Below are 24,210 nucleotides of genomic sequence, written 5' to 3'. Positions count from 1 at the left end.
AGTCACTTATCATTTTCTGGAAACTTATATAATTCAACGATTACAACATTACTTAGTTTAATTAGAAGTGAAATATTCATGCAATTTTCGAACGATCTGTGTAATTTTGAGAAATGCAAATCAAGTTGAGGTATATTAACTCACCTGTATATAGTTTTATAAATTATAATTATCAATACATTCATAAAATTCCCAAAGACTCTAAAAATTATATATTATAATAAATATTTTGAAAAAGAAAAGGACATAAAAATATGAATAAGAAGGAAACGAGTTCTAATATATGTCATTTTCAGGTATATAAAAATATCTATACGTGGAGAATTTTAAATTATAATTATTAGTAAACTCATAAAATTTTCAAAAACTAAAAATTGTACTATACTAAGGATTTCGAGAAAGAAAAAATGCAAAACTATGAATCAGAAAAAAGGAGTACAACGTGTTTCATTACGAGATACAAGATCGATTGATCGATGTATCGCAGAAACCGCTTACCCAGTCGTGACTAACCTCAGAGCTGTTGTGAACAATGGCGACGTTTCGACGAAAGTGACATTCTGACGAACAAATGTGTTTTTACACTTTAACGTTAATCTTCTTTTGTAGATATTAATTACGCTCGTTAGCTGGTAAACCGGCGGGGATACGTGTTTTAGAATGGCTTTGAACGCAAACGCGTTGTCCAGTGACATAAGCCGAAGAAATCCACAGGATGAGTACGAGCTCATTCAGAGGATAGGCAGCGGAACGTACGGAGATGTTTACAAGGTTCATACGCTCATACATTTTTTATATTCGCCATTGTACACGTTATGTTTACATACTATTCAATTTTTTATCGCAGGCCAAAAGACTTTCCATGAATGACCTAGCTGCAATTAAGGTTATCAAGTTGGAACCAGGTATGTCCTTCCAGTTTTTTAAACTGTTTTTTCTAACCACTTAAGTTTTAATTCACTAAAGATTTTCCAGAATTAACATTGATATGAGTGATCAATTGCATTCTTGATCTATTTCTATGATTAAGTAAAAGTTGATTAACTGAGATTTCAGACTGCTTCTTTATATTGCTTTTTGTAATCAAGTTACTATTAGTCAAACAATGATTGATCTACATCTTGCACCATTCTTTTCAACTTTCCTTTTTGTGTATTTTTAACTTTTCAGTAAAGAATATATATTTGAGTAAAAGCTTGCAAGCTTATATCTTTATTTTTTTTATAACAATATATAAAAAGCTCATGAATATATATTAACATATCTTTTCTCATTGATTGTATTTGTAAATTGTATTTGTTACTTTATTCATGATTATTTATTTTATATCTATACACAAATAAAATACATTTTAATTTAATGCTCGATGATTTTAGTTTAACGTTAATATTTAATTTAATGTTATTAATGTGATGTTCCTTTAATGTACCATTTAAACTTCGTATCATATTTTTAAGGTATCTAATTTTATACACACAGTAGTGTATTGAATGTTTTTATTGATAAATATAACAAGACTGCAAAGAATGAATAAAAATTTATGTGATATGATATACATATTATTTAAATGTTTTAGGGGATGATTTTGCAATAATTCAACAAGAAATTTTAATGATGAAAGATTGCAGACATCCTAACATTATTGCCTATTATGGAAGTTACTTGAGAAGGGATAAATTATGGATTTGTATGGAATATTGTGGAGGTGGTTCCTTGCAGGATATATATCACAGTAGGTATTTTATTATTACCCTTCTGTAATGTTTTAATTTCTAATTAACATGTAAAAAGGAAGTATTTATGTTGAAAGCACATTCCTGGGATATGTTGAAGTATTAAAAAGTATTTTAATATTATAGTTACTGGACCATTATCAGAAATACAAATAGCATACATGTGTCGAGAAACCCTTTTGGGATTGGCTTATTTGCATAGCATGGGAAAAATGCATCGTGATATTAAAGGTGCAAATATATTACTGACTGAAGCTGGTGATGTCAAACTAGCTGACTTTGGTGTGTCAGCACAGATTACCGCAACTATTAACAAAAGAAAAAGCTTTATTGGCACTCCCTACTGGATGGCACCTGAGGTACCTTGATACTCTCAAATACTTTTATAGAGACCTTTTAGAAGTCTACACTTTAAACTTCTGTAGGTTGCAGCTGTAGAAAGGAAGGGTGGTTATAATCAACTTTGTGATATTTGGGCTTGTGGTATTACTGCAATAGAATTAGCTGAATTGCAACCACCTATGTTTGATTTACATCCAATGAGAGCTCTTTTTCTCATGTCCAAATCTGGCTTTAAACCACCTACGTTAAAGGATCGTGACAAATGGAGTCCAACATTCCATAATTTCGTGAAAGTTGCTCTAACTAAAAATCCCAAAAAACGACCGACCGCCGAAAAATTACTGCAGGTTATTTTCTTCTTTAGAATATGTATAATATACATTGAAATCGTCCCCAAATTTTATAGAAAATATTTTGAATAGAAACTTTCGTTTCAGCACGCATTTTTTCAAGGAGAAATGAGTAAACGTTTAGCTCTAGAATTGTTGCAGAAAGTATCGAATCCTAGTCATATGTTCACTGATTTAGAAGCAGATGAAGATGGAGCTGTACCTAATGTTCCGCAGAGGATAGCATCGCGTCACACTGCGAGACCTAGACCAAAAAGTCCTATACCACAATTAGACACTGATGGTAAACACAAGTATATTCAAGTATATATTCTACCTTTTTTTGCAAATACAAATTACATACGTGTTATAGACCAAATTAATCTTGATGGAACGTTACAAAGAGACGCGATTTCTCCTTCTGTGGATGCTACCCCATCTTGGGATATCATGGATATTATGAATAACGTCAAGGTGATTTCACACTTTATAAAAAATATTTTTTATATTATTTCCTATATTATATAATAAGATATTTAAAATAATATTTCTATGTTTAACTATTTAGTCTGTTCATAACTGTGATGTTCATCCAGATTGTGGTATCGGGTCAGCGTTTGAAGACGTACAGGAAAAGTAAGCATATTTAAAATAAATCTATTTAATTATGTAAATCGATATGTGGTCCTGGAAAATTCAGGGAGGGGATGCTTTAAGATCCTTCCACTAATATGGTAATTGCTGTTTTGATTTCCTGTCTTTTAAACAGGATAATAATTAACGATTACTATCTAATTAATTAAGATTTTATATAAATTTTAATCTCGTTACATAGTTAAGAACTGTTTAAAGCAAAACAGCAATTTTGATCTAACAAAGGTCGAGATGCATATGGCACGTTTGCTTCCGCTTTGTATACAGCGCATCGACCATTAATGGTGACGAGCGAAAAGTAAATTTGTAAATTTAACGCTTCCAAAGATCTAACAACCCAATATTATTTTTGAAAGATACTTCAGATCTTTTTTTTAGCTTATTGCAATTATTTGCATAATTCTTATTCCTTGTATCATGTAAAAAATTAATGGAAACAATTTATGATGTTTTGATTGCCTTATATTAATGATTCTGTAGTCTTCCTAGACATGATATAGTTTATCTTTGTATCAGTACTGTTGCCGCTAACGTTACAACAGATACAACAGATAGTAAAGAATCGCATCAAGGCAATACAGACACAGAGATATTTCATATGAGTTTAAGGTAATGAAATACAGGTAGTTTGGTGTGAAGATATGATACAGTTTTGAATTGTTACCTAAGAAAATTTGACATTAATATTATTCCAGATATATAAATATGTTAAAACTACAAGCAAGATGGAATGACATTTTTTTATTTAATTTAAAGTATATATATTATGATTTTTAAAGTAGACTTGCATGCCATTTTAATTATTGATATAGAAAGTGACTAAAAATCTAAGGCATGGAGCTAATGATTATAGATTTTTTCTTTATATATATATTTTTTTTCGTAGATACTATAGTTTATAAATAATTAATATTTTTGTTTATTTATATTCTACAAATGATTGATTTTTTAAATAGTACATACTACATACAAAGTATGCATGTGACGACTGGTGTATAAATTAGTTTAAGTAGTGCATGATTGAAATGAAAGTTCAAAAGAGTCTTGATGTATTCACTAGTACTGTTACGTAAGTATTATTATCACACTTGTGTATTTTATTTTTATACAAAGATCTTTTTGTCTTGTTAAATTTATTTCCATATCTTTCATAAAAAACATCATTTTAAAGACTGATATTTTGTATATGTTTCCATAATATTTTATGCATTCAATAATTGATGAATGATGAATAGAAAATAATATGATTTAATGAGACACAATAAAATTTGGCATGTTTATATACATATATTTTATTCAAATTTGAAATTTATAATCTAATTGTTATTATTATAAATCCTAATCTTGAATTAGTATAGTATCTTGAAATTATTGTTACATTATCCTTATATTACGTCTGATCCTTATCCGAATTTCTCGGCTCATTTTAATTCTCATAGCTTTAATTTCTCTGATCAGTTTGTAATTTTAATAATTTCTCCCAACAGGAGTCTATTGCAGTACATTGATGAGGAGTTGTTGCTAAGGTATTGGCAGGTAACCCTTTTCCCTTGCACCTTGCACCTGGCACATATATTTCCTAATGCCTTGTATTAAAATCATCTAGTTTTTCAGCAGCTTCTTACTAACTTATTAAGATTTACTTAACGATTTTTTGTTTAATATCTTTTCTTTTGCATTTTATTTAATGCATCAAAATTGATTAAAGCTATTTTGCATTATGCATTTCTTTGATTCTTCCTATTAGTCACCTTTTATTTATATTCCCTGTACAACTTCCTATAGATATAAATATAACTCAATACATGTATGTAAATATGGTAACTTTGAAGTCTATACTTTGAAAGTATACTAGTCTATACTTTGAAAGGCTCTTTAGCAATAGATGTTTTTAATGTTGTTTATTGCATGCAACTTCTTTCTTTCCTTTTTTTTTTAGAATTAATTTTTACAACTGTTAACCATATTGGTGGTGGAAGTTTATATATCTGTTACAGAGAGATTAAGATTTTGAACATATGTTTCAACTATATTTTTGTAATTTAGTGATGATAAGGAATCAGCTGTGATAAAAGCAAATGAAATGGTATCTAATTAATTGATTGTGCTAATAAGTGTTACTACATGATATGCCTTATTTATGATTAAACATAGTCATGTATATTATTTTGTCTGAGAACCATTACCCATATATTCCCCATAAAATATAAGTGAATCACTTTATGTATAAAAAAGTAATTATATGAATACATAGACAAAGAGTTCTACAGGATTAATAACAAAAAGAATGTGTAATCGTTTTATAGTATATGATTATAGTTTCATGTGTGCAGGGGGAATGCAATGTCGATGGTTGGTGGGCATTGCGACCAGCTATATTCCCTGCAGTAAGTAAACGATAAAATGTAATAGTAGGCTGTTTCATCTATTTGTTGTACATACAGTTCGGTTGTTTTTGTTAGTTTTAGCTGAAAGTAATAATTGCCTTTTACTTAGTACAAATTGTTTATGATAATTGTTTAAGTTTAGTTTTAAATAATTCATTGATACATTTTATTTGTAGCAATTACATAGGATGCTACAAAATTAAATGTACATAAAATTCATGGGAAGTCAGATATTTTAAAGAGAACCCATATATAATTTTGAAATAGTATTATTTTAAAGTCTTTTCCCTAATGATTGATTTATTCATTGATAATCATTGTATTAATAAATTCAGTTGTACATTTGCTTAAACATATCATTTTTTCTAAGCACCAATTCTTATAAGACACACTATATTCTTCCAAAAACACCTACCAGTGCTTATTAAATAATTACTAACAATCACTAAATATGATAACAAATGCTTTAATACTCCATGATTTTGTATATGTTGATTTTACCTTCTAACATTTTTTCATTGCATTTTCTCAATTTCATAAACAATGCTATGTTTCTTTTAAATTCTTGACTAATTATTATTATTAATACATATTTCTCAATTATTATTTAAAGATTATTTATAATTTACTAACAACAAAGTAGCATTTGTTTTTAAAAAAGAAAATTTCTAATACACTTGTCTTCATTGATATATAATATTTCTTAACAATTGCTGGTCTATTTATTTTCCAGAGCTACCCTTCCTCTTGGAGAGTCATCAAATGATTGTGAAGTACATTGTCCATATTATAATATGTCAGGTAAGCACATATTCTTATAACTATTTTCTACTAAATTATGCAGCCATTTTATTAATGTAAAATACTGCATGAGAGATGCATATTAATCTTTGCTAATTATTTCTTATAAATCTGTAAAACTCAAGACCAATTGAATTAAAATGGCAAAAGTGTATTAGTTTCAAGTTACACATCAAAGTAGTTTGGTAGTATTAAGTGATTTGGAAATACTGAAAGTTGAAAAGTATCAAGACAATAGTATAAAAAGTAGATTCGTTGCTTAGGATCGCAAGCAAGTCCCAGGCGCCACAGCTCTGTGGATGAGTTGTATGGTCTGGTGAACAGTGCTCAGTCCTTAGCTGCTGTCAATGGGCAACGTCAACGATCCCTTTCTGACAGTGGTCCTAGAGAAGAATCTCTCCAATCAAATGGTAGAAAAGCACCCTAATTTTTAATTTAAAACTATAGGTTACAATTTTTTTCCTAAGAGGACTCCTTAATGTGAATTTCTATAATTCTACCCCCACTACTAGCATGCTTCTAAAATTCGTTTTTCTTTTTCTAAAATAATTATATTATCAATTTCAGTACATTAAAAATAGTTCGTTTAATCACTAAACCAATTTTTTGTAGGTCAAAATGAGATGCCAGATGAAGGAGACAGAGAAAGTATGAGCCCAGATTTATTATCTGATACTCCTCCTGTTCCTCCAAGAAGAAGGGACAGAAAACGCCATACACCTCCTAGACCGATCAGCAATGGACTGCCACCAACACCCAAGGTTCATATGGGTGCATGTTTCTCGAAAGTTAGTTTAGTCTATCTATCTTTATCTCATTCCAATTAATCATAAAAAGTAATAATCTAATTTGTATCTGGAAAAATATTGGAATCTTTGTATAGGTATTTAATGGATGTCCGTTAAGAATACATTGTACCGCAAGCTGGATTCATCCGGATACGAGAGATCAGCATTTATTAATCGCGGCAGAGGAAGGGATTTATAATTTAAATTTAAATGAACTTCATGAAACTGCAATAGATCAATTGTATCCCAGACGTACGATTTGGATGTATGTCATTAAAGATGTTCTCATGTCTTTATCGGGTAAGATATTAATAATATAAGGTATCATTTTGTAATTATTATATACACAGTACTGATCTTAAATTGTAGGAAAAACTCCACAATTGTATAGACACGATTTATTAGCGATGCAAAGCAAGCAGACTCACAGGTTTTCATTGCATATGAACAAAATATCTGAGAGATTAGTACCTAGGAAGTTTGCCCTAACTACTAAGGTACCAGACACAAAAGGCTGTACCAAGTGTTGTGTAGGAAGAAATCCATATAACGGGTAAGTGAATAAATATTATATTTTTTCTTTTATGTAATGCATTAATCAATAAAATATTTAACACAGGTATAAATATTTATGTGGTGCAATGCCGACCGGAATATTTTTAATGCAATGGTACGATCCTCTTAATAAGTTTATGCTGTTAAAACATTTCGAGTGTACACTACCGACACCGTTAAACGTATTTGAAATTATAATTACACCCGAAATGGAATACCCGATGGTGTGCGTGTCTGTGAAACAACCATATCAGCAAAATAAATTGAAGTTGGATTTAATTAATATGAACTCGGGGGCAAGTTGGTTTCACAGTGATGAATTGGAAGATATGGATGGTTCTGGTATATTTCTCTTTGTTATTCCGTACTAATTAAGTTTAAAAAGTATACTTGTTATTATTTTCTTCCATTTTTACAGCCACTGTGATACCAAGAAGGGAAAACCTTCATGTTATTAATGTTACACAGTTAGAGAAAAACGCAATATTAGTCTGTTATGATAGTAAGTAAAAATGGATCCTTGTATAATATTGTTTGAAGATCTATAATTTATTTACACTTTCGTTTTATAGATGTAGTGAAAGTGGTAACGCTACAAGGAAAACCTAGGTCGAGCAGGAAGCATATGTCAGAGTTACACTTTAACTTTCAAATTGAATCCATTAGTAAGTTTCTATGTCTTTTATTAGTAACGTTTTTACTTTGCTATATTTATAATAAGTTTTTTCATAATCATTTTGTTGCTTTCAGTTTGCTTACCTGATAGTGTACTAGCATTCCACAAACATGGCATGCAAGGTAGAAGTTTTAAGAATGGCGAAGTTACTCAAGAAATCAGTGATCCGAGTAGGACGTACAGACTACTTGGGTCGGATAAGTATGTGCTTGTTGTACAGTAATAAATTTTTATACATTTTAAACTTAAATGTTTTAAAATTTTAAAAATATGAAGGTTTAAAAATGTAAGACTTAAACGTTTGGAATGAAGTAATAAATTTTAATTTTTTTTTTTCGATAGAGTTGTGATGCTGGAGAGCCATTTGGTTCAATCAGGTACACTGACTGAATCCGAAGGCGCGGATTTGTATATACTTGCTGGACACGAAGCCAGTTACTAAATTATCTTCCAACTATAAATGTGCAGACATATAATGTATCGCAAGTGACTTGTGATTTCCACTGACTGCATGTAAAGTAAAATGTGACTCAGAGGCAGTGGTCGATGTTGGTAAGAGAATTGTTAATTATCCTGTTTTAAAGTGCATATGGATAAGATCAATGTACATTAATGTACACACGTGCAAACACGTCATTCGTCACTGTTGTCCATATAGTCATTGCTGCATAGACTGGTTATTTGCCGAGAGAAAAAAAGAAACTTTTTAACGAAGACGTATTTAGAATTAGTGGTCTTCGAGGTCTGAATGAAGATCACGGTGGAACAGATTATTAGAAAGAAGCACGATATATTTAAAGTAATATGTAAATTTGCCCTTATGCCTGGCAAAATAAAGCTTATACCAATCGGAACTTCTCCCAAGAAACATGTGTGCGATCGCGAAATTGAATATTCGCGATCGACTTTTCTCGACATTCGTTATTATAGTAAATGTCTAGTAAATGATAGGCGCGAAACTTGATTTTAAGCAATTTTTTCCATTTTTTTAATTCATCTTCTTACATTCATGGATCTTGAACAATGCGAACCGCGCATATATAACGATATTTACTTGTAGATACACGGATACTTATATTTTTAGAATAATTTTTAGATAATATAAAAGATCTTCACAATATTGGAAATAAATTAATTGTATAATTGTAAACATCTCGTCTAAACTTTGTACGAGCCATAGAAGATATTTGCCAAAGGTAGTTTAAGTAGATTAATATATTCGATCAAGTAAAACAGAAAGCAACAAAGACAACGATTTAAATACAAATTAATTATCGTGTATAAAAGTATATCTATTAAACGTCAGTCCCAAATATATATTTTTCTTGCATGAATAGAGGAAAAAAGAAAAAAAGGACAAAATATAAAATTGAAACCCATATATTCGATACAATATAATGTCCTGTTCTTTTGTATAAGTTTTACTTTGGTAGGCATCGGGCCTTTGCATCAAAGTTATTTTAATAAGACATTGCGTTCATCAGTGTCTCTAATTTTGGATGATTGTACTATGAATATACAGTAGAAATTGCAAATAGTTTATGATGGGGCAATCATAAATTATTTATTTTAAGAAGTATATATGAAAATGGTCTTAATGATTAATTCATCTGAAACAATCATTTTTAGTAGGTATCATAAACGATTTAAAATGTATGCACCATGGAATGCTTTATGTTGCATAATTAATTGTCAAGCTCTAATATTGATAATTAGCGGTTTAAAAAAGGAATTAAGGTCGAAATTCCTGCTCCATAATTTTCTTCTGAAATATGACTTTAGTGGATATATATTATAAATATTCGAAACAATTTCTTCGTATTGTACATGAATTCAAAGTTTAGGAGCACGGTGTGTCTATATATATTATATATAAATTTCAATTAACGTCTTACTTCTTCAAGATAATGGACATTAAGTGCATTTTGTGTGATGGGTATTAAGACTGGGAGAAACGCGATTTCTCATTTGCGAAAGACTTTCTTAACACGTGAACTGTGTATCCAGGAGGAAGAGTGCTGGATGAAATAGAGCTTAAGGATCAATGCAAATGTTAAACGCTGAGTATTTATCTCCGCTTCTTAAAATTAATTTTCGTTTAACATTTGAGATTTTTTTATATCATCTGATATATACAACATAATATTTTACAAATATGTAAAATTTGATTTGCATCAGTGATTTAATTAATATTAGTATCAGTTGATACCATGTGATATTTCTATGGTGTCTTTGTACGATAAATACAGAGATGAATAACGTAGTTTGTATTTGTAATGATCAATTACTTAAAATATTCAGAACAATATAATTATTATTTATTTATAGATTAGTAGACATTTTATTTGCATTCGAGATTATTTTTAATGATATTCAATTAGTTCTTTTTTCGGCATATGGTAGTATAAAATAAATGTTTAAACGACCAATTTAAATGCATCTTTTTACGAGTAGAAAATTTTACATCTTTGCACGTAATAAATAATATTAAATAAAAGACAAATTAGAATTAAAAAATTTATTCTTATTCTTTCCAAAATTTAAGTTTCTCAGTATTGCACGTTAAATATTAAATAAGAAAACAGAAAAGAAAATCAATTTAAAAACTGCAATTTGCATGTTGCAGAGAATAATAGATCTCACTTCAAGCGTTATTTTAAAACTTATAGTTTTTATGAAAAAGCTCATAAAAAAAGATGGTCAGTTATTAGTAATATTTAAACAAATAAAATATTTCATAATAAAGATTTTAGTAATTACTATTGCTTATTGCAAATTTAAGTAGTTAGATAAAATTAAAGTATTGAAAAAAATTATGAATATTTTTTACATAGTTTAAATTTTATTAGGATAGTGATTTATATTTTAGTATTTTAGTATTATTATCACAGAATATAATACTATTTATATTGAATATAATTTGGCCAGGTATGCTAATAAAATAATGTAATGAGGCCATTAAGAATCGATTGATCTATGAAATATTTTAAAAATACTTAAATTCAACAATGTCTTTTAAATGCCATTTAGTAGATTTTGCGAGTATCTGGCACTTTTCCATCCATGTCGATAGCTTGCAAACCAAAGTAATTGATTTGCAATGGCAAGAATGAAATGTAAATTGAGCTAGGAAGGATTGACAGAGTAAAATTATCTTGGAAATGTTGAAATATTTTGGTATTTTATATGAAGATTCACTGTGTAAATAGAAAGTAGGATTACTAAAGAAAGTATTATGCTATGAAAAATTTACTATTATAGTGTCATTATAGTAAATAATATGTGACTGCTTATTGTTTGTGGTAAATAATTATGTTATATGAATGTTGTATCTATTACTAACAGCATAAGTGGTGTAATTAAATTTTTATCAAAAATTTAATTCTCTTATTTGAGAAATATTCTTTCAGCTATTAAATTTCTTCTTACAGTGTTTTATTATAATTTAAAAAAGACAAAACATGTAGATCATATGGTTGTAAAGTACCAACATTTGTACCACTTATGTTAAGACAAGATTGAACACTGATTTAATACTGATTTATCCCAAGATGCAGCAAAATTGTGCTTGAAACATTTTATGCTGACAGTCTATTAAATGGAAAGAATTGAAATGATCATGTGTTCAAAGTATGTCCAGGATAGTAAACTTTACCATTTTAAATATCACTCTTGTCTTGCATATTACCTTTAGATATCAATTTCTACATATTTATTCAAATGTTCCATTCCAAATATAATAAAGTCTATGAGATAGAATTTATTCGTTCATCATAAAGCTCTTGTATGCATGCACATAGTGCACAAAGTGATAATTAATTACTTTTTAAGTCTTATTGTTAAATATAGTGTCACATTTGAATGCTGAATTGAAGATGATTCTTAAAATATCTGCAATATTAATAAGTTTTTTAAGAGAATATATATAGACATAGCTTTAAAGACAAGAGAGATGTTTTTTCAGGGAATAAGATTAAGCAGGTCAATGCGTCAGTATATTTACACGTTTGTGTCAGCAGTTTAGTATGCAATTACAATCAGTGCTTGAGCAATCAAATGTGAAATTGTTTAATCAAATCGTATAACAACATGATGGAAAAGTCTAGTAGGGTGTTATTCATGTAAATTGGTAGGACTTGTAAAGGAAAGGTATATAAAGCAATGTCTTCCTTGTATTTGCTATTAAGCATGTACCATTAGGAGATATTGAGTGCTTGCAATGTTGGCATTTAAATGAAATTTTTGTACATTATCTAACATTTCAATTATGCTCGTTGTTTCATTCAAATTATTAATCATTTTTCATCTTTGTTATTCAATAGCTAAATGTTCATAACATTCTTTTATATAGATTTGTAAGCGTTCGAATGCTTCTTGTTAAAAAAATTGTTTCAGTATATCTTTTAAATTGTACAGTACATATTCTGTTCATGTAATTAGTATTTTCTCACGTTTTAAAGATAATTTTGGGGCAAATGTATAATGGTGTGATATAGATTACTAGAACCAATGAAAGATAAAAAATCTATATGCTTTTTAGGCATTCAAGAATGTATGTACATTACATGTATAAAGATATTGGGTTGGCAACTAAGTGATTGCAAATTTTGTTATTACCACCTAATGATAAAATGCGCAATCACTTAGTTGCTAACCCAATACACTACTAATTTTTTATACACGTATGTTCTTTTGATTTCATTGATGTGTAAACATTATCGCGTACAGATTCCACATAAGGAAAAGATTGAATTTTTATTTCAATAATGTCGTAAATAATGACACTGCAATGTTACCTGGCAAACTTTTATATTATTGTAAAGACAATAATTTCATTCATGGCATCAAATATGTAGTGCGAAACGCATATACAAGAACACTGACTAAATGCAACAACATTTACACTAACTAAACAGTGAAAAAGAGTATTAGGAAAAAAAAGAGAAAAATAATTATAAATACTTCATGGCAGACCAACTATTAGGAAACAAAAATTTAGGATCAAGAAGAAAACATAAGAATTCAGAAACATGTTACACATGCAGATTTTACATATCCATGTTCTCCTTATGACCACGAAATTTTAGATTCTTCAGGAGTGTTTCTGTTGAATGTAGTGCATAGCTGAAAATATTTAATTTTTATTGAATCTTCGTGTATATGTATGCTGTGTGTAAATTGAGCATTATGAAATTGCAACATTTGATTTCATGAAAAAGATTTGTATCTTCTATATTAATATTTTTTATGGAATCACCAATATTTCTGCTGTTCAATTCACACACAATGTAGATTTCTATAGCAGTAGGACAAATAGTACAGCGATAACATGTACCTGTCCATATTGACCAGAATGGCTTTGCCTCTATTTACGAATGAGGAATATAAAATTATCTGAAAAAATTACAAGATTATATTTACAACTGTACAAAAAGCAAACATTTGTTGTATGTCTTGTAATCTCTCAGATCTTATATTCTATACAATTTCTATTATTTTTTAATAACAATAATATTACAATTAATCCTGAGAGTGACATGAATAAAATTGCAATCATTTAGTTATTTTATAATTTATTTCTTAATGTAACAAAGGAATGTTCTTGAGCTTGAAAAATTATTTCTATTGTCTTTATTACTCTTTATATATAAATAATGCTAGATTAATTAGGAGAAATTGCAAAATCACTCTTGGGATTCATAGATCATGGATTTTTACAGGTGCTCTTCCACGATATCATTAAGTTATGCTATCAAAATTGATTTGGTTCTTTGTTCAGCTATGTATTATGTTTTCTATTAACAATGAGTGTAAGCATAAAAAAAGAATATTTTAAGAGGCAAGTTGGTGTTGTAAGAATGACGATACGACTTAGGGAGAATGAGACAAAAGAAAAAGAGAGATATATATAAATATAAATATATGAATATATATATTTAATAAAAATGCTCTTCGGAGAAGAAATGTAAGTTCAAAGAAGTATAAGGATTAGCGTGAATAACGATGTCATCGGGATTTCGTTAGTTTGCGCTATTTCGTGGGAGAAAAGGAATGGGGGAAACTATAAGAATTGTCAATACTGTCAATAGCGCATTATTAACCAAAGCTTTAGCTGCGAATAGAGACGATGATTTAATGAGAATATTCTTGCAAACGAAATCGTAGGAAGAGAATGTGTCGTTGTCGCATAAATGAATTTTTGTAGATTTAAGTAGCATCTCCATGAGGTGCTGTATAAAAAAGCAAAAGAAAAAAAGATAACGATCTCGTTAAATTTCTTTCGTTCGTTTGCAACAGCGTTTTCCAATGCTTCTTACGAAGAAGACTTTTCATAACAATTAGACTGCGGATTTTTATGCAATTATAGGATATTCGATAATGTAAAAATGCTCAGAACACACATAATAAATATCTTTTTAGGTTCCATTTTTTCAGTTGTGACCACAAAAATTTGAATTTGCGTAAACATCCTCAGCCTAATAATGACGTCGTATTCGTGTTTCACGGAACTCCTAAATTTTATATAAAACCTATGATTGGTGTTTTTATTATTTTTTATATTATATAAATAAATTATACATTAAAGGAGTTCCTAAAAAGTTCTAATTGGAAAACACTGATGTCTTCACCCTTTTGATGCAGCAGAAAGTTGCACGATCGGTCTCCATTATCTAAATCAGTGTTGTCCTCGAACAAAGCTTCTTGTATTGTTTTGTCTTTGCTGGAGTATCGCTTGAAAGAAATAAAGAGATTAACGAACAAAAATTGCGCGGGAATATTCAAAGTAGACGTCAGTAGATGGCACTCCAGTAGCATAATAGAGACAAGATGGGGGAAGTCCCTTAATCTGTGAAGCTTAACATTGGACAACATTGATTTCAGTAATTAGCATACGATAATCCTGTAATTAAACGGAAATGGATGACTCGAAACGATTTTTATGTCGAAAAGATCGTATTTAACGCACTACTTTCCCTTGTATCGTTATACAAGATGCTTTCTTGTTAGGTAAACGAAATAACGAATCTTAATTTATTCTTTATATTTATATTCGTAACCTCAACACTAACGGAGATTTGAAAGAAGAAAATTCTTCTAAATAGAGAGAACTCTCATTCGAGATAATACTAAACAATTAAATGTATTATATAGTTACTACAGTTGTATATAATGTGTATAATGAACGATCGTTTGTTTTTCTCTTTCAGTTCATTGAGCTTTCTATCTTTTAGTAATTTTTCTTTCTTCTTTTTCTTCTTCCTGTATTTTTTATACACGTGCAGTATTGCAAAGCTAATTTATGAACATTATGTATTATTTACTCTCGTATCTGTAAACATGACTAGCCGAAACTTCTTGTAAATAGACATTTCTCGTAATAAAACCTACCTGAAGTAATCAGGACCTGATCTTCGAATTCACCTTCGGATCCTTCTTACGAAGTATTTCAATGTGAAAGTATGACAATGATCTTGAATAATGGAAACGAAAACTGACAATAATCAAGTTGATTTATTGCAAAGATGCTAGATCATTCGCATAATGCGATTGCAAATAAATCATAATCTCATTTGCATCGTGAGTTCATTTATTGCCTAATCTTAAATCTCTGATGGGCGGGCAAATGGGTATAAATCCAAAATTATTGGTTTTGCAGAGAAGCATTTATAATTAGACTGCGAATTTTTATGCATTTATAGAAAATTTGAAAGTGAAAAATTACACAAAATACTCGTAATATGAAAGAATAATAGGTGTTATTGGGACTATAAGCAAAAAAATAGCAATAGAGAATATATTAGAATATCTTGTTTTGCCCAAATTTTGACTTATACTCTTTTATCTATCCATCAGAGAAATATATTTCGGGTTTCTCCAATTTTCTTCTTTTAATTGTAATTAAACTTAACCCGTTAGGTTCTGCGAATAAATAAAAAATAAGAAGCGACTTCCCTCTTTGTTCAAACGAACACTTTTATTGTTGAAAAATAAAATAATCATTTCTGAATCCTAACGAGTTAATTTGCAAGTACATCGACGCTTAAAACATTCAGTCGACATGTATAACGATTTACAATAGTCTGACTAACGACATTAAAATATGAAAAAATTTGTCCTTGTAAAAATTTATATAACAATACAGGGTGACTATACAATTGTCAATATTCAACTCTTTATCGTATCAATTTACTTACATGGTGATCGATGTTTCACTAGAAAATACATTTTATTAAAATATTTAAATTACCAAAGGATATAACAGCTTCCTCCATGAAAAGGCTTTTCAAAAATAATTTTCTCTGATTACCCTGTATTATTAACATAACATTTAAATTTATATATGACACGGATTAAATATGACATACGATATTTTGAAAAAGTATCACTTATTTACGTTTTGTTCTTTTTACCGCTAGTTTACACGATACGACAACTTGTTCGGCAGTATTTGTTTCAATGTTGTACAATACACTTCAACACTAGAACTTCATGTTTGCGCGGGAAATAGTTTACATAAAGCACGAATAGAATAAACATAAACGTAACATGTACATAATAATAATATTTTTTTTAAATCTTGATCGGACATAAATGTTAATAGTAAAAACTAAAGAAACAAAATGTGTCCACAGTAATTCATTATGTACATACTATGTCTTTCATTGAAGTATCTGAGTTTTATCTAGACCAATATTACTCTTTATTTATTCTACTTCCACTTTATTTTCAATCTTTCTTCCTCCCTTCTATTGTACTAATAAAATATAATCTCAAAGATAATTGTACTTAATAGATCACTCAAAAATAAACTGACTCTTCATCGTCCAAACGAGTATTATTGATTTCTAGATAATAACTACTTAATCCTTTCAAGATATATAATACTTCTTGAAATATTTAAATTAGACTGCGGATATTCATGCAAATTCATATTTTTATGAATATAATTTAGAAAATGGACTATATTTTGGACATTTTGTATCAGTTTGCGTACTATGTTAAAAATAGAAATTTTCCATAAACGCATAAGCATCCACAGTGTAATTATTACATTTTTTTTATCAAGTATGCGAAGACAAAAAAAAGAATATTCCAATATATAAATTAAAATGAGCTAATCTCAAAAGGATTAAGAATATCGGCAAACGTGAAATTCCTGTGTTTAAGGCTACGAGATTTGTACACTTTCATTGGCATAAATTACGTTTCAATGTGACCCTGCAACTGACCCACTATCTTCCTTACCCAACCTGCTTGGCTCTGTCCCGCCGACACATCGTCGTTCTCTTCACCACTGTTTGACGAGCAATTGCTTTGCAAACTGTTCTTAGAACAATGATACGTTCCACTTTCAGACACAGGAGCTCTCACCGGAATTTTACAGTCCAATTCTTGCTGTCCCTTTAAGAAAACCGACTTAACCTTCAAATAATCGGGTTTCTGAGCCACGTTAGGTTTGCATTTCGTCGTCGCAACGTTGTGTCCTGAGGGATTTACCGCTGTGATAGACTCTGTTTTCTTCTTCGCTGGTACCGGTGGCGCCACTTTGCTCTTAAATGGCGGGCAATCTTCGGGAGGCTGACTCGATTGTGGCCTGGCCACCAGAACCTCTTCGATATCGCTAAATATTGCACTATCCCGGAACGCGTCGTCAACATCCGCATCTACGTAGTTCTCAATCGTCTCGAATGATCTTTCATAGAAACTATCCGTTTCACTTTCTCGGTTCTCTATACTTTCTTCATCATCTTTCTTCTCTTCCTTGGTCTGTGACTGACTATTTGCCTGCTGAAATCGTTTGCTTTCGAAAAATAGTACACTTGGATCCGCATAGTCAGACTGAGCGATCCGAGCACCTAAACTTGAGCTTCCCTGTTTGTAATAAACCGAAGGGATTCTCAGATCCGAAACCCCCCTCGCTGTGCATCCTACGAGCTCTTCCACATCCGAAGAGGATTCCCTCGAATGCTTCATTTTGCTCTTCTTCTTTAACTTACCTGTACTCAAAGAACGGAAGTACTTGGTCCTCTCCAATTCTTCGCTACACTCTAGAGTCTCTGTGCTCATGGTGTTCCTCAGACCTTGAAGACGATTGCCAGCTTTAGAAAGGACGTTCTTGAATATGGTGCTCCCACTTGTGTTTGCCCTATAGATTTTATGATCAGGATGTATGTTCGTGGTGGTGGATGATATATGAATCTCTGAATAAGCGTCTGTCAATGTATCGTCCAATGAACAAAAGAATGTTGATGTGGATGTTGAAACGGAAGTCGGAAATTTGGCAATTCTTCCTTCTGGCTGACATGTAGAGGCGTACCTTTCCATGTCCTCCAGGTTAATCTCTGCTGGCTTGTCTGAAGCTATGGTAAATGGTCTCTCGCTCATAGGTTTGCCATCCCTCTGCAAGAACCGTGACTTTGTTACGTTCTGATTAGAATTAGGGTGAATTTGGAAGCTACGTGGAAGAGAACCACACTTTTGGGGCGATGTTGGTAATCCTTCGCATAGTTTGGTTAACCAGACTGCCGGACGAGTCGGACTGTCATTTCCATCCAAGCTTTTCTCTTCTTGCAGACCTTCCCACACGTGTTGCAGGTTATCATAGTTTCCAAAACCTTTGTTAGACTCGGTAACCTCTTGGTTAACTTCAGTTGTACATTCGCCATTTTCAGTCGTTCCTTTGTCGCTTTCTACAATTTGAATTTCATTTTCCTTCGCAGCTTGTGGTTGAGTTGCTTCTTCGTTTCTCGATGCTGAATTTTCTCTTATCCTAAGCGCAGTCTTGATAACCTTACTCTCTGTCACAATACTCTGTTTCTTGAACGCTTCAAACAACGCTTTCTTCTCTTGTACAAGGTTAATCTTGTTTTTCGAATTACTGTCCACCGATTTATTATTTTCAGTTTTGTTTAAATTATCATACAGCAATTGTAGCGTAGGTTGATGGTCACGGGGAGAAGATAACGAGTTCCAAGTATTATTCGTTTTAACGAACCGCTCTCGATGACCTGACCTAATACGCGATATCCTGTTGTTAACCGAATTGTCTGCAATATAGTTCGTATTTTCTGAGTCACTGTCATCAGACGTGTCAGCAGATATACGTTTATTGAAACGTTGCTGCTGTCTGACGTTGATTATGCTGTTCGTCCGCTGCTTCTCTAGGAGCTTCTGGAATTCCTGGTTTTGCATGAGAATATGACCAACTATTTCTTCGACTGTTTGCGCTTGAGTCTGCTGTTCATTGTTCTCTTTGGTTTCAGGTGGTGGAGAGTTCGTATGCTTGTCGTTCTCGATAATCGCGCACTCGGTCTCAACAGTGGCAGACCCCGTATCACCCGTATCTTCTTTTTGTTCTTCGTCAGACTGGTTAAGGCACACATAAGATTGAAAACCTGGCTCTGATTTCCTCCTCCAACCGGTAAAGCGATCCTAAACGCAATAGTAAATATTTTTCACGTGCCATATAATCAGTCATAATTTGATACAAAAGCACAATGATGATTTTTTAAAGTTCTGAATATAACCCCTAAATTAAAGAAAATTATTTATATTTTTAAGTACCTTGACTTTTGATCCGCGTCCGTCTGAAGTTTTAAATCCTTGTTCACTAGAATCCTCGTTTTGATTTTTCCGTGGCGATGCTGGAGAATCCTATTAGAATATTAGAAAACCAATTAAGTTAAGTATAATTGGAAGAGATAAAGTTGGAGAATATTGTACAGAGAACATCTGAAACCGTATGTACCTCAGTTGTAGTCTCAGACCTTCTGCCACCTTTCTTGAATTTCTGTCTAAGTCCTGTCTCAGATCTCCGTCTTTCTTTCTCCTGTTTTCGTTTCTCTAGATACTCTGGAGGTGCAGAATGCTGCTTCTTCGCCGATCCTCTGTCTGCCAAAGCGTCGTCTGCATAACAGTTTTATTATTGTTATACAATTATCGTTCAGTTCAGTATGAGAAAAGTATTCGCAATTTAATGTATAGTCCTACCCTCTGGTTGCATCTGGCCAAGTTGCAAAACCAATTGTCTCGCATGCGAAGGTATAACCGCGTTATAATTCTCCAAAATTACCCTTTTTATCTGTAAAGTCCATTCTCTTTTCTGTTCCAAGTTTCGTGCCTAATTATAATAAATATTATATATGAAATATACCAGTGTAATATTAAATTAATATTGAATTTGAATGTAAAGATTATAGTTATTAATATACAAATGGTTATATTACCTGAAGAGTATACTGTAATCTGGGATTATCGAAAGGAATCACGTGGAAACTAAGTGGTTCGCCTGGTATACTCTCAATGAGCATTAAATTCGAACACTGCCAATACAAAATAGTAAGGCATTAGTAAATAAGTTTCATTGTACAGAAAGGGAAATAGCAGAATAGATACCATAATGTGAGCTTTGTAGACTAGAAGCCCATCCTCCTTTTTCTTAGTGAGTAAAAGCATGCGGTCAAATAAGAAAGCATGCCTAGGAGCTTTGGCCCTCCACATTCTGAATCTTCCTTCTGCTACCAGTTCCCCACTAGTCGTTAAATCTGGACCAGGCCAGCCGTATAAAAGGGACTGGATCTCTTGAACACGCACTGCGTGCTCGTGCCTTCGTTTCATTGCATTTATGTGCTTTGCAATGTCAGTCATAGCAGCCAATGCCGCCTCGATTGCCTTGCTACCTTCAGTCTCATTTTCTCTTACCTCGCAGTCTGCTGCATACTCTTTTGACAAATTCTGTAAATAATAGATCATAAGACTATTGTTTTTCTTTTATATAGTGATAAAATTGAAGATACAATTTACCTCCAGAAGTAAGTGGTACTTGAGGATCCTTTGAACAGGTTTCAAAAGAAAGGATCCAAGAGGTAATGCATGACCTAGGGCTGCTTGTCTTTCTCGGAACGCGTGTGCAGTCTTTTCTTGACTCATGAGGTCGGTCAGAACGGAAACTGTGCTAAAATGAACTGTATTAATACCAAACTACAATTAAGAGATATAAGAATATAGCAAGTATCAAGTAGCATTTATTTCCACCAGATTATCTTGCTATATCTCTTACCTTGGATAATTGGTACAATATTCTGTATACACTTTAAATCCTGACTTGTGCTTTATGAATGTGTTTGCCACACAGACTGGATCCAGACCACATTCCTCTATCTCTTTCAGGAACTCTCTGAAATCAAATTATGTTATAGATAATTCCAATCTTTTTATGATATACATAAGAAATTACTTTACCTGTTGAACTCGAAGATATCCTCAATATTACTAAATAAGTTACTCAGCTGCATTTGATCCACAAACGATGCCGAATCGTTTCTCCAAAATATAAGGTAACCCTTAAAATAACAAAAAATAACGAAATAAGTTTCATAATTTGATAGATGATATCGATGAGAGATAATACAGCTGCATCTAAATGTTTACCTGGATGACCTGTCGCAGATGTTCCACGTATATCGCCTCGGTGTCGACTATCTCAAGAAGTACCCTTTCCATAGGATTCCGATGGGGGTCGCAATAACGCGGCCTGTGGCACAGGGGATTGAAAGGATCCTCCTCTCCGCTATTTCTTCTTTGATCACTTCCATCATCTCCTATTCGACAGTTGGCCTCCGAAACTGTCACCACTCCACTATCCCCAGAGCCTGTTCCCAACATTTTATCATTCATTAAATAGATTTATTGAAACTCCTAACAAATTCTATATAGATTGCAGTTTAATTGAATCGTCTTACACACTAACAGATTGATCTATAAAGATTGCTATCTATCTAAAGGATCCTAAATTCTCCAGATTAATTTTGATCTAACTAACCAAGAAACTACTTCATCAGACTTCATTAAGTTCTCTATCAAGATCAAAGCTAATGCAAGTGCTTATCCTCGCTACGACAGAAACATTCCTTTCTTCCAAACTGGTTCTAAGTGTCAAACGACTTCCATTAAAACGAAAGTGAAAAAACCGTGTGCTCGAAAGAACATTTTTTAACGTGTAACATGTTATCAGATGGTTGTTTGATCGTCGAAACGCACACGCTTCCTTGCGATTCCAGGCCGTGGCAACGGTTTCCCTTAACGATGACCACGGAATGCCGAGAGAGAAGTTTATTGCCACTGCCGCTATCATTACTGTCATTGCCGTTGATTACGCTACAGCCGTGGAGAAAGTCGAAGGCCTTGAAATCTCTTTCGACCAATACATCTAGAAACGGATTTCTAAGGTATTTTTCAAACTTTTTAAACCTCGACGCTATACGTTAATTTATTATCGTGCGTTGTACAACTTTACAAAGCCATTCTCTTCTAATAAATCAAGGCGCAAAGAAAGGAGTGTCGAAAGAAAATCTAAAATGATCTATAGAGGTACATCGATTGACGCGCTGTTGCTCGATGATGATAATTTTGTTTGGCTTTTGGTATCTTTCTCAGGAAGAATTACAGCAATACTGTTGACATTGTATACTTGGAGGAAAGGCGTAAGAAGGAGGTAAAAAGAAGGTGTATGATCTAGGATTATATTGGAAATTATTTTATGATGGAAAAGGTGTCATCGGTGAAGATAAGAATATCCCTGACTGACGAGGAACATTAAATGTTATCAACTGGTTTTAGTGCTTCAAATAATCTCAAATTGGTTGTCTGGTACAAGAATTATGACTGTCCTTCTAGTCATCAACTGTTGTTTTTAGGTCTAAACGTAAAGGAAATACTTCTTCTATCTCCTCAAAGAAACTCGCTAGAACTCTCCAAACGGATCATTCAACACCAGCAATCCTCTTCAAACCTTCTTCTACTTTCACCAACTTCGCGAAAGCCCTCTGAACCCTCACCTTGAGAGCTGGCGCAAGTGTCTGCCAGCGATTCGACCGACGCCAAATAAGGATTGATGGTGCACTGGTTGCCCTGGTTACTGCACCCACTGGAGGAGGTACTCGAGCTTCCAGAGGACGCAACGGAGCTTCCAGAAAGCGGTCTTGCAGCGTTTCTGCATCGTCTGTTGTACCTAAGTGGCGTGAGACCGTTGCTTTCGCGTCTATATGATTTCTTCTCTATCGTACACTCGCTTCTATTCTCTTGTTGGCTGTTCTCCAGGGTTTGTAACGCGTCGTTCTCTTTCTCAGGCGTAACGTCATCAGCGACTATGTCCACCACGGTGTTCTCTGACGTTGGATGCTCGGCCATAGCGTCATCCGGTTGAGGTTTGGATAATTCAGGATGGAACTGGCCGAATATGGAGCCTCGATGGGATACCAGGCTCAAACGTTTCTGTAGTGCCGCTGGTATGTTGCAGGCAGGCGGAAGTACCACGTGGTCGGTGTAGCCATTGCCCCGGCGTGCTAACTCGTCAAACATCCCCAACAGCTGGGGCACCAGATCCGTACTTGTTCCTGGAACACGAAGAGATGTAAGTTAGGCAAGCTGATCATCGTAGAAATCGTGGAATATTTCTTATATGTGATATATGGATACGAATGTAATTTTAGGTAACTTGTGGAATTGAGTAAGCAGAAAGTCGAAAGTAGGTAACAGTTCTGTAAGATTCTGTCCGAGATTGGAAGATTACTTAATTCTCCGAAGCAGCGATTCTCAATCATCGTGTTCGCGTATCTTCGATGGTATGGCATTTTTTAATCTTTTCATTCGACGATCCATTCGCTCTTTAATTTTCGTCTCAATGGTGCACGATTACGCGAAGATTACAAATTTCTGCTCAAAGGATAAAAGCAAACACTCGGTAGGTAAATTGATCGACTCTGTTTTACGAGAATTTGAAGTTTAGTTATTAATTGTTTAATTTTGCCATCAGAATGCGTTATTTATTACTTAATTCTTCATAAATTGTGCAATTAAACTTGGCGGAATTGATCAACTTAGCTTCTGCGTGACTCCAATGTTTATTCGTAGAAATATGTGTATTTAATTTTCTAGGGTTCCCTA

At 32.4% G+C, this 24,210-nt stretch overlaps 2 protein-coding genes across 9 annotated transcripts in view; one reads left to right on the top strand and one right to left on the bottom strand.

Moving 5' to 3' along the window:
* Positions 1-507: 507 nt before the first annotated feature.
* hppy (MAP4K3-like protein hppy) lies at positions 508-23,661 on the top strand. Of its 8 annotated transcripts, XR_013059962.1 has the most exons (23): positions 508-771; positions 848-905; positions 1,577-1,732; positions 1,860-2,092; positions 2,159-2,422; positions 2,513-2,708; positions 2,778-2,878; positions 2,973-3,040; positions 3,575-3,667; positions 4,546-4,584; positions 5,392-5,445; positions 6,179-6,246; positions 6,510-6,656; positions 6,859-7,034; positions 7,130-7,334; positions 7,404-7,587; positions 7,654-7,931; positions 8,008-8,091; positions 8,162-8,254; positions 8,340-8,466; positions 8,608-8,817; positions 22,326-22,493; positions 22,962-23,661. XR_013059962.1 is itself a non-coding variant. In XM_033343589.2 (21 exons), exons 1-21 carry the CDS (start codon positions 661-663, stop codon positions 8,705-8,707), a joined length of 2,835 nt encoding a protein of 944 aa, XP_033199480.1. In that variant the 5' UTR covers positions 508-660; the 3' UTR covers positions 8,708-15,669. The 8 variants fall into 8 exon arrangements, 1 of the variants encoding a protein (XP_033199480.1); XR_013059961.1 differs by having other exon boundaries at positions 22,326-23,661; XR_013059963.1 differs by lacking the exon at positions 5,392-5,445 and having other exon boundaries at positions 22,326-23,661.
* Positions 16,220-24,210, bottom strand: part of GEFmeso (Guanine nucleotide exchange factor in mesoderm) — a 93,838-nt gene continuing 85,847 nt past the window's right edge. Inside the window, exons 3-13 of the mRNA XM_033343563.2 lie at positions 23,103-23,660; positions 21,697-21,917; positions 21,508-21,608; positions 21,326-21,442; positions 21,070-21,220; positions 20,662-21,000; positions 20,493-20,588; positions 20,257-20,386; positions 20,015-20,172; positions 19,831-19,920; positions 16,220-19,698 (exon numbers count right to left, since the gene is read on the bottom strand). Of these exons, the coding sequence (XP_033199454.2) occupies positions 17,467-19,698; positions 19,831-19,920; positions 20,015-20,172; positions 20,257-20,386; positions 20,493-20,588; positions 20,662-21,000; positions 21,070-21,220; positions 21,326-21,442; positions 21,508-21,608; positions 21,697-21,917; positions 23,103-23,660 (4,193 nt within the window). The 3' untranslated portion in view covers positions 16,220-17,466. The remainder of the gene's footprint in view (positions 19,699-19,830; positions 19,921-20,014; positions 20,173-20,256; positions 20,387-20,492; positions 20,589-20,661; positions 21,001-21,069; positions 21,221-21,325; positions 21,443-21,507; positions 21,609-21,696; positions 21,918-23,102; positions 23,661-24,210) is intronic.

The sequence above is a fragment of the Bombus vancouverensis genome, chromosome 13 (genome assembly GCF_051014615.1).
Source record: "Bombus vancouverensis nearcticus chromosome 13, iyBomVanc1_principal, whole genome shotgun sequence".
NCBI lineage: Eukaryota > Metazoa > Arthropoda > Insecta > Hymenoptera > Apidae > Bombus > Bombus vancouverensis.
This window is presented reverse-complemented; position numbering and strand designations above follow the sequence as displayed.